At 38.6% G+C, this 12,395-nt stretch overlaps 1 protein-coding gene across 3 annotated transcripts in view; it reads right to left on the bottom strand.

Annotated features, from left to right (window-relative positions):
• grm4 (glutamate receptor, metabotropic 4) overlaps positions 1–12,395 on the bottom strand; it is a 187,476-nt gene that overhangs the window by 118,391 nt on the left and 56,690 nt on the right. For 2 of the 3 annotated variants that reach the window (XM_079628365.1, XM_079628366.1), the window contains one exon: positions 3,547–4,439. In XM_079628365.1, the coding sequence (XP_079484491.1) occupies positions 3,547–4,074 (528 nt within the window). In that variant the 5' untranslated portion in view covers positions 4,075–4,439. Of the gene's footprint in view, positions 1–3,546; positions 4,440–8,836; positions 9,053–12,395 lie in introns of those variants that run through there. The other variant, XM_079628367.1, reaches the window with a different exon arrangement.

Below are 12,395 nucleotides of genomic sequence, written 5' to 3'. Positions count from 1 at the left end.
GGCGTAATTACTGTCATTGCTTTATAACTTAAGAATTTAATGGTTACTTTTCTGAAATAAGCTAGCTTTGATGCGTAAGCCCTCCAGTCGCCCGAGCGGGACTAGAACTGGCGTCTAAGACATGGGAGGCGGGCACGCTAACAATCAACACAGGCTCATTGGAAAAACGTACCAGTGGCAACATTTTAGCAAAACGCAAAATACGTACCAATACGTACATATCACTACAGTTTCCAACAGAAATGAACACTATAGTCAGTTAAACAACAAGCACTTTTAATCGTTTCCACACACAATTATGATTACAGCAGCATATTATGGATTAATAAAGACTTGTTTTCACACGACACCTTGCACAATTATGTTATGACCTGTTGTTTTTTATAAACGAATATTTTTTGGAGTTTGCATCATTTACCAGCTCCATATGTTCAGTTTTACTGACATACCAAGCTTGCGCAGTAGCTCAGCTGGTACAGAATTGTATTTGTGGTGCGAAGACCTCGGGTACGAACCCCATGAAAGAGGAGTCACGATAAAAGAGCTCGAAAAACAAGAGTTTAAAAACAAGCTAAAGCACCGTGGTTACCATTGCGTTTTCATGTCACATTTGCTTTTGTTAACACTATCGGGTAGGTTTAGGCTTTAGTTAGCGTTAAGCTTTTGGTGCCACTCACCGGACATTTCAATTCAGAACTGCTGTGAAACATGCAAATTCCAACCTAATAAAACATTGCCATATTCAAAACATTCATATTCATCTGTTTCGGAAAAACCTAAACACGCTTTTAGCGCCACTCGCTGGGTAAAGACCACAAACGCTAGCGTCAGTTGCTAGTGCGCCTCTGGAGATCAGGGGAGTGAGGTTTACCTGCACAGATCTCACTCGCTGGCCTCCTTTACATATACAGCCGACAAATGTGACCTTCGGAGAGCACATCCTTTAAAATTAGACACAGCAAGTGAGATTTATTTACTGAGCAAGTCATTGAATCAAAAATAGTCAAGTTTAGTGTAGTTTACAATACATAGTAGTTTCTTTAACTGTTGTATAAAAGCAATATAACGTTTAAAATATCTACATATACTTTAAACAATCGCAATCTCAAAAGTGTATATTTATGTAAATGTATGTAAAAATACAGGTTTTAGTGCAAGCTTAGCTAAGGAAAACAATTATATGAATTCACAGTTTTTTTATGGCTGATTTAAAAGTGTAATTTGATAGGCAGCTTTTACCATCCAGGTAGATAGAAGCATTACCTAACATGCCTGCCGAGAGAACCGACTTGCCTCAAAGGGACTTTGTATGTACCACAGTGCTGAATGATTACACACTCTGGTACTTCAAAGAAGACCATGATATTACTACAGTACATGATCAAAATACCATGGTAATACTGCCATGATACTTTTTTTTGTCAGTGAAGACTCTCAGACTAATCCAACATTTTTCAGTCAAATTTTTTTTTTTTACACATTGTACTTTGATGGTCAGCATGAAAATGCTGAAGCCATTATCTAAGTGGATTATGAAAAGATTCCATCAGCTCCGACTGAAACCTTTTTCAGGCTTTCCGGTAAAATAGCTCTCAAGATTCTGGAAGGAACGGGCACATGTTGTAGATGAGTAAAGGGAAATTGCGAATGACTGGGAGAAACCAAGGCATTTATGCGTAGAGTGTAGGACAGTGTGGTTTATGAGTGAGGTGCATCTTCATTAACTGCAACTGAGGTGGGCAAGGCTAAGATAGGTGCAGTTTGTGCTTTTGAACGAGAAGCTCTTGTAAAACAGTTGATCTAAAGAGATCCTAATAAGAGGGTTTGCACAAAAACACTCAGTGAATTTTCGAGCGTGCGAGCTCAACCCGCAGCGAGGACTCCCCAGTTGCCCGGTCGCTGCACCTGCTGCCTCTTTTTCTCAATAACACCAGTGTTTTAGCTGTGAGCTTTAAATGCGCTTATATCAGCACTCGTGCTCGAGGCCTGTCATCTCCACGCACTGCTGCTTAGTTTCCTCCGTCTGCGATCTGTCTTTGATCACAACTCTCTGGCTGATGAATGGCACCGTGTAGTCGGCATTTCAGAGGGTAAATATCCATTAAACGTTGGGCATCTGTCTCTGGGCGGCCTGGCTGAGGGATGAATGAGAATCGGCCTCGCTGATGCCAGGTCAGTGCTATTCTGAGCTAAACATGGAGTCCTGCATTATTCATATTTGTCCGCTGTGAACAGATGCAAATCTGATCTACAAACTCAAACAAATTTTTTCTAACATAACCACAGTCCCCTGCAAAACGGAGAGGTACTTGATCTTTTAAGTTGAAGAGTACATTAACGTATACACGCTGAGGGTCCTAAAGAGCTTCTTCAATGGTTAGCCTTGAGCATACGAAACTCTTATTGTCAGGTTGATGTTCACAATTCACAAATTCAATTAACAATTCATGCATTACGTATAAAAGACAAGACACAATACATCATGTTAAACCCATAATCCACATTATCCGTATCCCATATTGTATGTTAACTGCATATGTTAGTGGGTGCAAAACTATTTTAATTTGCATATTCAGATTATCCCTCCAAGGTGATCATCAAAGTGTGAAAGTGTGCAGTTAAAATTCATCACAATGAAGAATTACCTACCTCCATAACAATGTGAAAAGAATCAGATCTTGAAGACTGGAAGTGCAGTCTCCTAATTAGGAAATCTCTCTCAACTGTTTATCATCTGTTCATCAGTTTAATGCAGTAAATATTAAGTTATCATTTGTTTGTAAATGAGCCATGCGTAAATTATCACACAGGAGCCTTGCGTTTAGGAATGTTACTGACTTTGTTTGGTCATGGCTAAGTAAATGTAAGAACCCTCAGATTGCTTTCTTATCAATTATACATTCACTGGGATAATGCCACTCTGCTTACCAAAGGAGAATGCCAAACAGCAGGAAAGTAAAGATACAGACGCAACAGCGACAAAATCCAATCTCACACATCAGTGTATTCATTTCAAACCTGTGAAAAGACCGGTCTCCAGCATGTTTTATTTTTCAAAGCTGGTCCGGTTGTGTCCAAACCAGACTTCTTCACTTCCAGCAAGACCTCCAAAATACCAATTCAATTTAGTCAACAGGCCTTTTTCATCATGTCATTAACTTTAGCCCGACTGAAATGGCTACTTTAACCAATAATTATAACAAACAAAATAAAAAAAGTAAAAAAAAATATTATCCAATAATTAATTATTGATTTATAATTTTTAATCATAATTTATTATTTTCTATTTTCGGTAATAATTTGATAAATTTATCAAATAATTTGTCTTAATTTAATTCACAAATGTTATAATTGTATTACTTTATATCTATAATACAATCGCAGATAAGGATACTAAAGCTTTTGAAACTATTAGTCCTTTCATCAGTAATTTCACTGACACTTTAGGTCAGCGCGAAACCAGCCTGAACCAGCATGGAAATTGAGTTCAATCCAAATCCACAGCAAAAATAAACCCCAAACATTACTGTATGATAATGCATTTACCTTAAACAGTCGGAGGATATTAGCCACCATTATAGACACGGAACTGGACGACGCTCCAATGACACCCACCACCCGTTCTGGCTTGGTAATGATGGGCGATCCACCACCTTGGCACTTCACATCCGTGCCGTCCTTTTCGATGAGCGCCTGGACAAAAGTAAGAGACTGCTCCAGAGCGTGAGTGTCCCGTGAGCAAGTGTCCAGAATGCGGGCCCCCAGCGTGATGTTTGGGAGCAGTTCGTGGTCATTGTTGATACGGTCCAAAGCAAAGAGCATAGCTTCCAGACGATGGATCCCCTTTTCCTTTTTTAGCTCACCGCAGGGTTTCCCCTCATGACCCCGAGCATGAACTGGAAACAGTCCGCCCAATGCAATGTCCCCATCAATCCGGATAGAGTTAAGATGCGTGTGCCCTGGACCTTTGGGCTTTGCAGCCAAAACAGTCAAGAAGAGGTAGAGAAGAACCAATGTTGAGGCCTGACAGTGACGGTTGGTCCATCCAACCATTTTGCCCATGGCTGAAGACATTGCACCTAGCCTGTTTCAACCCAAGCGTGTCTATTTTTGGATCTGAGATGTGTCACTGAATTAATGGGTCAATGGAGGCACCCTTTCACAGGGCACAATCTTTTAAAGTTCATAGTTATGTCACGTTGCGGTGCATTTGTAATTGAATGGAATGCTCATCGGGTTCTTTAGGCAGCCGTTCTGAGTCTATCCGCTTTATCTCCTGTCAAGGAACTTCCTCTAGGTTCCTTTGATGAGATTAAAGGTTCACCGTACGTCTTTGGTCCCTTGCTCCCTCCAGGTTTCCAATTGCCTTGTCTCCTGGTGGAGGAGGTTGGGGGTCTTGCGCTGCCACCACAAATCTTCACCCACCTGTGAGCGCCTGTCTGGAAAAAAAAGATAGGAAGAAAGGAATGAGTTAGCACCAGAGAATCTGTGTCAGTATGGGCATTGCAGGACTTGTTCTTTTCCTTAAAATTTCCTTTGCAGCATCTCATTGAGAACCGCTTTCTTACTGAAAACTCACTTGCTTTTTCTCACATGCACCCCCTCTCTCTATAGTTTGAATTTAAAACGTTGCTATGGGCTCCCAAGGTCGAGAGAAATATGCTTTGGCTCCCACATGTCTCTTTTCAACATTCTGAATGAAGGAGCTGCATTCCAATGAAGAGCTCCTATCCAGAGAGAGGGAGAATTATCTATGTAATGTGATGTTTTCGTTTTTTGTGTGTGTGTTTTTTTCGCCCCATCTGAAATGACAAACTCCGATAAAGGAAATGAGTTTGGTTGATGAAAATTGTTCTGCACACACCGCATACTGACATAAAGCAAACCCTTTAATCTTTTCCCCAACGGTCACCGCAGGATATTCAAAGTTCTCGGAATGGATTGTTATTTTCGCAACCTCGAGGTCATGATTTAATTTAAGAAATGAGATTTAATTTGTATGACACTGATCTCGATGTGGGGACGAGTTATCTCCCACAACTTTGACAGACACTGTTATCATTACTCCCTTAACCGTTGCCTAATTGGGTTAAAATTTGCATACTGGAATATTACAACAGGCTTTTTTTTTTTCTCAGTATGCATGTGCGAACATTTGAGTTGCTAAGTCGTTTAAACTCTGAAAATTGGGTTTTAATGGTGAGTGCCAAATACGGCAAATTGATCTAGCCATATTTGTAATGCCTACACAATATCGTTCTCATGCACCGTCGTGATTCTCTGCTTGATTTGTTTTCACCTCCTCCAGCACACTCTTCCACTTCATGTGTATCTTTCTTTTTTCTTTTGCTGAATGTTTTTTTTCTTTTGCTGAATGTTTTTTTTCAGAGTTAAACATAGCATTAAAAAATTCCTTTATATTGCTCTTTATGTACAGTACTTTATATTTTTTAAAAATCATCAATGTAGTTACAGTCTTGAATATTTAAGAATACTGTGCATTTCTTTAAACATTGATGCAGTTTAAACAGTTATTTTCAAGCCTTGATCGCTGCTAATCTTTTTTTTTTTACCATTTCGTTCACGTCACTTACAGTATTTACAAGGTGACAGAAAAAACTCGGAAATTCTCTTTTATGCCTTTGTAAGTTAACTGACCTGCTCTCATTCTATCTAGTTTTTTTTTTATATCTCTTTCACTCTTTCCACCTCCTCCCCTATTAGTACACTATACGCTGGCTCCACACTTCTCCTCCAGTGCACAGGCACTTCAAAGAATTACAACAGGGCTTCTGAAGTGACTATGAAATGCTTTTTCAATGTTGGCAAATGTGCTTTGATATTAAAGAGTGAACTGGGGAATCCTTCCTTTGGGAAAAGAAGTTCGTGAGAGAGACCACGGTGAGGCTTGAAGCACATGTTCCACTCTCCCACGCTCACAGCGAAGGGAAACATTGCCAAACACGTGAGAGATGGAACGCAGCCTAGATTCAAAGGTGTTTGTCTTGAATGGTGCTGTTAACAATGTTGGGGAGTTACTAACTAAAAGTAGCAATTCTACTAACTCAACTAAATTACTCAGTATTGTGTCACTAGCTCGGTTATTTTATTGTGTATAGTATAGAGTCATGTTGTTGTTTTTTTAAATACAGCACTTTTTCAAAAGAAAATACGGTACCTACTATGACAAAATGCTATTTTGCTCCACGTGCATCCACACACACAAAAAAAAAATCAGGGTTTAGCTTGACTGTAGCTTAAAGGTATAGCGGAGGATTTTCTTTTTCCGGGTGGGTAGCCTATACTATTGGTCCAGCTAAGTGTCAATCATTCTGGTGATATGTTTACGTAAGGCCGTCGTACGTGCTCGTCCCTATGTTTTCGCTTTCTGTCATTTGTAACTATACAAGAATATATTTAAACTATTTATCTATTTTAGTAAAATGTTCTTATTAAAGTGGTACTACAAGCAGGAGTATGTTGTTTGTGCACCACAAATTGACACTTACCAATCAGGTATTTCAAATAATTGTAAACTAGCATGAGAGAAAATACCACAAACTATTGTAAAGTGACACATACCATTTCTTAATTATGAAAACTGGCACCAATCATTCAGAAGTGTGCTGGACCTTGACATGGCTTTTCACAATGCAGAGTAGTGTACATCTGTAGATCCTATATCTATTATAATGTGGATACAGCAAGTCAAATATTTGAACAAAACATTCGGGCATCTCCAGAAGGAATATATGTATTAAATTAATTTGTAGTTATTGTAGACTTGTATTGCTTGTCTCATTGTCAATAACTCCACCCCTCACTTCCGGTTCTGGCGCTGGGGTTCTGAAACTGGTGGTGCTGCGGGTCTGCAGCTGGATATATCTCGATGCCGCAGTCGCGAAGATTCTACTAGACGGGTAAAGTTTGTCATGCTATTTGGAGAAATCCATTTAAAATCACTGCTAGTAAAAGTTAATGTAAGTTATGATTAGCGATGCTAGCCCTGGCACAAGTCGGGAGCAAATAATGTTGCGCATGTGCATTTTTTAAAAAATTGGAGAGGGCGGGTCTTTTCTAAAATTAGGAAAGATCCTGCGCTATACCTTTAAGTAAATTCTGAGTAGTTATAGCTTAGGAAGCTACTGCACCAAGTAACTTCCCCAACACTGGTTGATAATAACTCCCTGTGATTGTTTTAAGGAGAAGCCAAGCTTGTTAGGTGACTGTTGACCCATATGAAGCTGTCAGCATGATCTGCGATCATTGCTGTGATTTGCGGGGAGTGTCAGCCCTACCACAGAAGTTAATTTAATTCATTAGTTAAAGTTAATTGACACTGCATGGCTGTCTGAGGACGTAATGGAGATATAATAAGCGCTGAGAGTTTCTATCAGCAATAGGCTTGGAACCGATAATAGTGGATAACAGCAATTATAGATTTTTTTGCTCTTTTTGGGGCAATTTTCAGTTAAATCAGATCTGGAGTGCTAGAAACAGTTTCATGTATTTAATTGGAAAATTCTGAATTATTGAAATGTTAAAACTTGATTGAAGTTCACATCTAGCGTTAAAGATAGTATTACACCACCTTTATCGCTTGTGTTTTTAAAGTGTGTGTGTGTGTGTGTGTGTGTGTGTGTGTGTGTGTGTGTGTGTGTGTGTGTGTGTGTGTGTGTGTGTGTGTGTGTGTGTGTGTGTGTGTGTGTGTGTGTGTGTGTGTGTGTGTGTGTCTGTGTGTCTGTGTGTGTCTGTGTGTGTTTGTGTGTGTGTGTGTACACTGTGGACTTGTTTTCCAGTAAACGATCTACAATTTCTTAAAACAGGTGTATTGAGTGCAGTGTATTTATTTTTTGAAATACTCTTGTGTTAAAAACACATTCTTTTAAATGATTTATTATTCATATTTTATTATTAATATATTATTCAGTGTTGATTTTCGAGTAAACTTATTTTGCTTTGAGGATTTGTGTGATATTTTAACTAGAAAAAAAAATACTTTTTTTAAAAGGTGCACTCTAGACCTTGAAGTTTAACTTTTTATTGCTACCACATCTAAATGTTTCTAGTCTCACACCATAACCGACCACTTCTGAGGTTACACAATCTGAATAATATTATACTAGACAAAGTTTTCAAAACACTATTGAGGTTTTGAAATTGCAGCCCTCTAATTGGTGTTGTTAAGAATATGTTTATGGCATTCTGAAATATCTGCATGTGTCATGTGTCTACGGCTTCCCAAAATGCCTCCTGCAATTGGCCGTAGCACCTAACTCGATTGCTAACCAAAACCACATTAGAGCCATGAGTGAGCAATCATTCAATTCTTTTAGGAAAGGGGGAAATGGTTGGAGCCTACTTTAGTAAGCCTATAAAGCAAGAAATACCTTCAATGTAAACACTAGCGCTTTATTTGACGTTTATTGGATGGGAAGACTGTCAAAACAACATCCACATACTGGCAAGTAAGTACTCAAGACATTGCAAAATCTCACAAATGAGCCCACAACCAGGTGCATACTTTGTGTTTCACACTGGATTATGTTGTCTGTTCCTTTTTTCAAAACACAGAGCAGCCACAATTTTAATGTGGTCAATAAACAAAAGAATCACAAAAACAACACATCACTGTAGCGCTCCTTGCTATCTCTAGATAGCCGTTTAAAGAGTTGTTAAGTTGTTTCTACAGGAAATTCAGTAACTGCCAATAATGTTTTGCCTTTTTAAGAGCACTTATTAAAAGTTATTTCCATTTTCAGTAACCCGGGAGCGCTGTACTTACTAATAATCCATGTGTGTGCAAGATCTAGCATGCATACTGTAGAATACCAACCTTTAGTCCGCAGGCTGCCCAAGGGAACCTCCACTTAGCAACAGGCTAATAAATCTTCGCTGGTGCAGCGTGCCGCGGAGAAATTGTATTGTTCCTCATATCCTATCTGATATCATACTCAAGTGTGTGCTCAAGGAAATATTAGATATGGCAATTATAAATAGCGCTAATGAGATCATTATCTGTTTCTCATAACGCAGTACATATTGGATGCTTGTATTAGGCTCCACCTCCAAGACTCTTAATGCTAAGCCATTGCTGTTGTAAAAGGACAATTACTTATCGTGTACTGCAAAATTAGAAGCACAAATTGCTGTCTCACTGGGAGTGTTTTTACAGTGTATACACATTCTTGATAAAATGAACCCATCTGCAGTCTTGGGGAAAGTCACGTGCAAAAAAAAAGCTGCGCCCACACATGCCATTCATGGGTTTCTTTTTAAAGCACCTCCTTGTCTCGGTTTCTTTAAGCGTGTTGGGCTGACACCATTCAGTCAGTTAGAGCAGTAATTGATCTTAAAGGAATAATCTCTTTCCCATCTCTTCTAGAAACAGAAGAGATGTGGGCCACAATGGGAGGAGGTGCCATGGAAGACCTCTTATTCTGGGAGCAGATGCTTTGTAAGAAGACTGAAGGTGACATGGTGGATTTAATGCACACCCTTTCGAGCGGAGAAGTAATTTGGGCCTGATCATTCACAGCAAATTCAGTTTAATCAATGTAGAGTGAATCAGGCAGGCTAAGGTCAGACCTATTTTCCAATTCACAGCTCAACTATGGCTTCAGTTTGAGTCTCGGAACAGATAAGGGGCTTACACAAATAAAGTGACTGTGATTAGCAGAGAGGGGTGATGGAGACGTTGAAACACGGTGAAGAGACGGATTCATTTTTATTTGGAGTTGTACACACTGACTTAGTAGTTCCCATCAGTAGTAACAAAAGCCAGTCATTAAATAAGTTTGATATCTCAGAAAAATTGGCAAGGTTATTCTGGCAAGATTTCCAAAAGAAGATGTCCATGTCACACTCTTAGTTTGGACTTTTTTCAGTTTGCACTGTTTCCACCGTTGAGTTAGTTGTTATGGTTTCTGATTAGTTGTCATTTAGTTTAGGTGTGTGTCGTTAATTATCCTCATTTGCTTGTATACTTAAGTCATTTGTGTCTATTTATTTGCTGCCGGGTCTCATCTGTGATATATGCGTTGTAAGCCGTTCTCTTTGTGTGATTTATCTTCCTGTGGATTTATTTAAGATAACCTTTGCCTTCATTGTGTTCGTGAGTGTTCAACAACACAGCATTGTGACAGTTCATTTGTGGTTTCGCACCATTTTATTGTTAGCAGGATCGAGATCACATTTAATCTAAAGCCATAGGAATATATTTAACAAAAAGAGAAAATAAAGCCTATTTTTGGGAACGTTAAAACTGTTTGAATTACTTTCATTACAGCACATTTCCCCTAAATTCTCATTTTAATCTTGATTCATTCACATTATTCTCATTATTTAATTAATGTTTAACTACCTTAATTTACACATACACCAATACATACATACATGCAAAATATTTTTGTGGAAACTAATTTAAACAAAAAATATATATATATTTGAAAGCAATTACTTGAAATAGTAATCTTTTGTAACATTATAAATGTATTTACTGTCAGTTTTGACAAATGTAATGCATCCATGCTGAATAAAAGTATTAATTTATTTAAAAAATAAAATAAAAGAGAGATATTATATGGTGTCAATAAACATCTTGATGGTCCTAAAATAGGCTTTGTTTTCTTTAAGTTAAATATTATTTTTAGTTTCCTTCTTGGGGTGGAAAATGACTGTTGGAATTTTGTTGGATCTGTGTTTTAAAATAGCACAGCAAAAACACCACAGGTTGAAATGACTTTCAAACATGATCATGTAGGTGGATTAGTTAATATTAGTTGAGCTGTTGTTTACTTATTGTTTCTGAGACCTAAATAATTCAAATCTTAAATCAAAACTGATTTAAACATCAGTTCCCTGTATCTTACAATCACCTAGTTGACTCAAGGCCTAAAGAGACTCCACTAAATTGAAACACCAATGAGATAAACACAACATGACAATTCACAAAGCTTTGTCAACGTTTCCATCACATTAGTGAAATAACAGCATATTATCACATCCAGATAACTGTACAGCCTACAACTGAAATTAGCTTTGGGATCAAGAGAGCACGTCAGGAAATATTGTACGTTTGAGAGTTCCCTCGGGCTCCCTTGCTGATTTAGGCAAATACCACAAAGTTTTTGGCCCAGGCATTAAAATGTTGCCACGATAAGCATTTCGTTGACTCGCTGACCTTAAGGGCCGTTATTGTAGTCTTGTGATTGGCTGACGGGTCTTTCAGCCGTGCAGATCTCTTTCTACAATACAGTGGACTCACAAGCACACACTGTATGAAGATAAGAAGCTGAGGCACTTAATATTTTACTAGCTGCCTGCTAGTGAGTACCATGGGGCTTTCACCCCGCCAAAAGACAAAGATAGAACTTGAATGTGGGATGTCACAGTCTCCAAAAAGCTTCGAGACTGCATGGCAAGCAATAAATCAGAACACACACATAAGCTTAAAGCTACAATGTGTAATTTTCTCCGCCACTAGGGGAATTATTAATAATTATGGAACTTGTCGTCATGCTGGTGGATCTAATCATCTTTATGGATGAGTGAATACATTGATGTTTTTAACATGAATGTGGTATGAAGCAGGTCACGATTGCTAATGAGAGACAGATATCAGCGCCACACTCGATATAAAGGAATAAGAACATTTCATTCAAACTACCCGCAAGTGCTGAATTACTACTCACACAGGTCAGTTTATTAGACGAATGAAACTTGTGAGGTAACACAGCGCTGTTTCACTTGGTCTACACTATCACACTAAACTGCATTTGAGTGTGTTGAAAGTTAGTTTGTCTGTATGAGACTATCAGTGAGCTAGATCAACATTAGAATAACATACTGATCATATTCTAACATTTCGTCATGCTAACCTGTCTAATAAAGTACATGCAAGTACAAGTTGCGTCTCTGTCAAGTCGAAGTTTGTCACGGACGTGGAGGTCTCGGCATCTCGAAAACGCCACGCTGATATTGATCCTCATTTTAGTTCTTTAGTCCTTTTCCCCAATGTCTGCTTACCATGGTCTATAATGTTTGAACGAAACAACAATAGCTTGAGCGTGCCGCTAGACGTAACGCAGTTGTCCACGTCTGTTGCCATGGTTACTATAGCAGTACGAGCTGAAACCAGGGATAACGCGGATATTACGTCATTGATAGGCGACAAGTGAACATGGACGATTTCTCTGAAATTAAAAATCTTTGAGAACTTCTCGGATATTGTAAGTACACAACTACAGGAAATACATCACACTGTACAAGTGATTTTTGGATATTTTATTACAAAAAACTTACATAATGTAGCTTTAAGGTCAGAAACATACTCTACATCTGCTACCACAGGACTTGGCAAACACATTCCAAGTTTGCAGCTCTGCGTACATACA

Source organism: Phoxinus phoxinus (genome assembly GCF_949152265.1).
Source record: "Phoxinus phoxinus genome assembly, chromosome: 11".
Lineage (NCBI taxonomy): Eukaryota > Metazoa > Chordata > Actinopteri > Cypriniformes > Leuciscidae > Phoxinus > Phoxinus phoxinus.
This window is presented reverse-complemented; position numbering and strand designations above follow the sequence as displayed.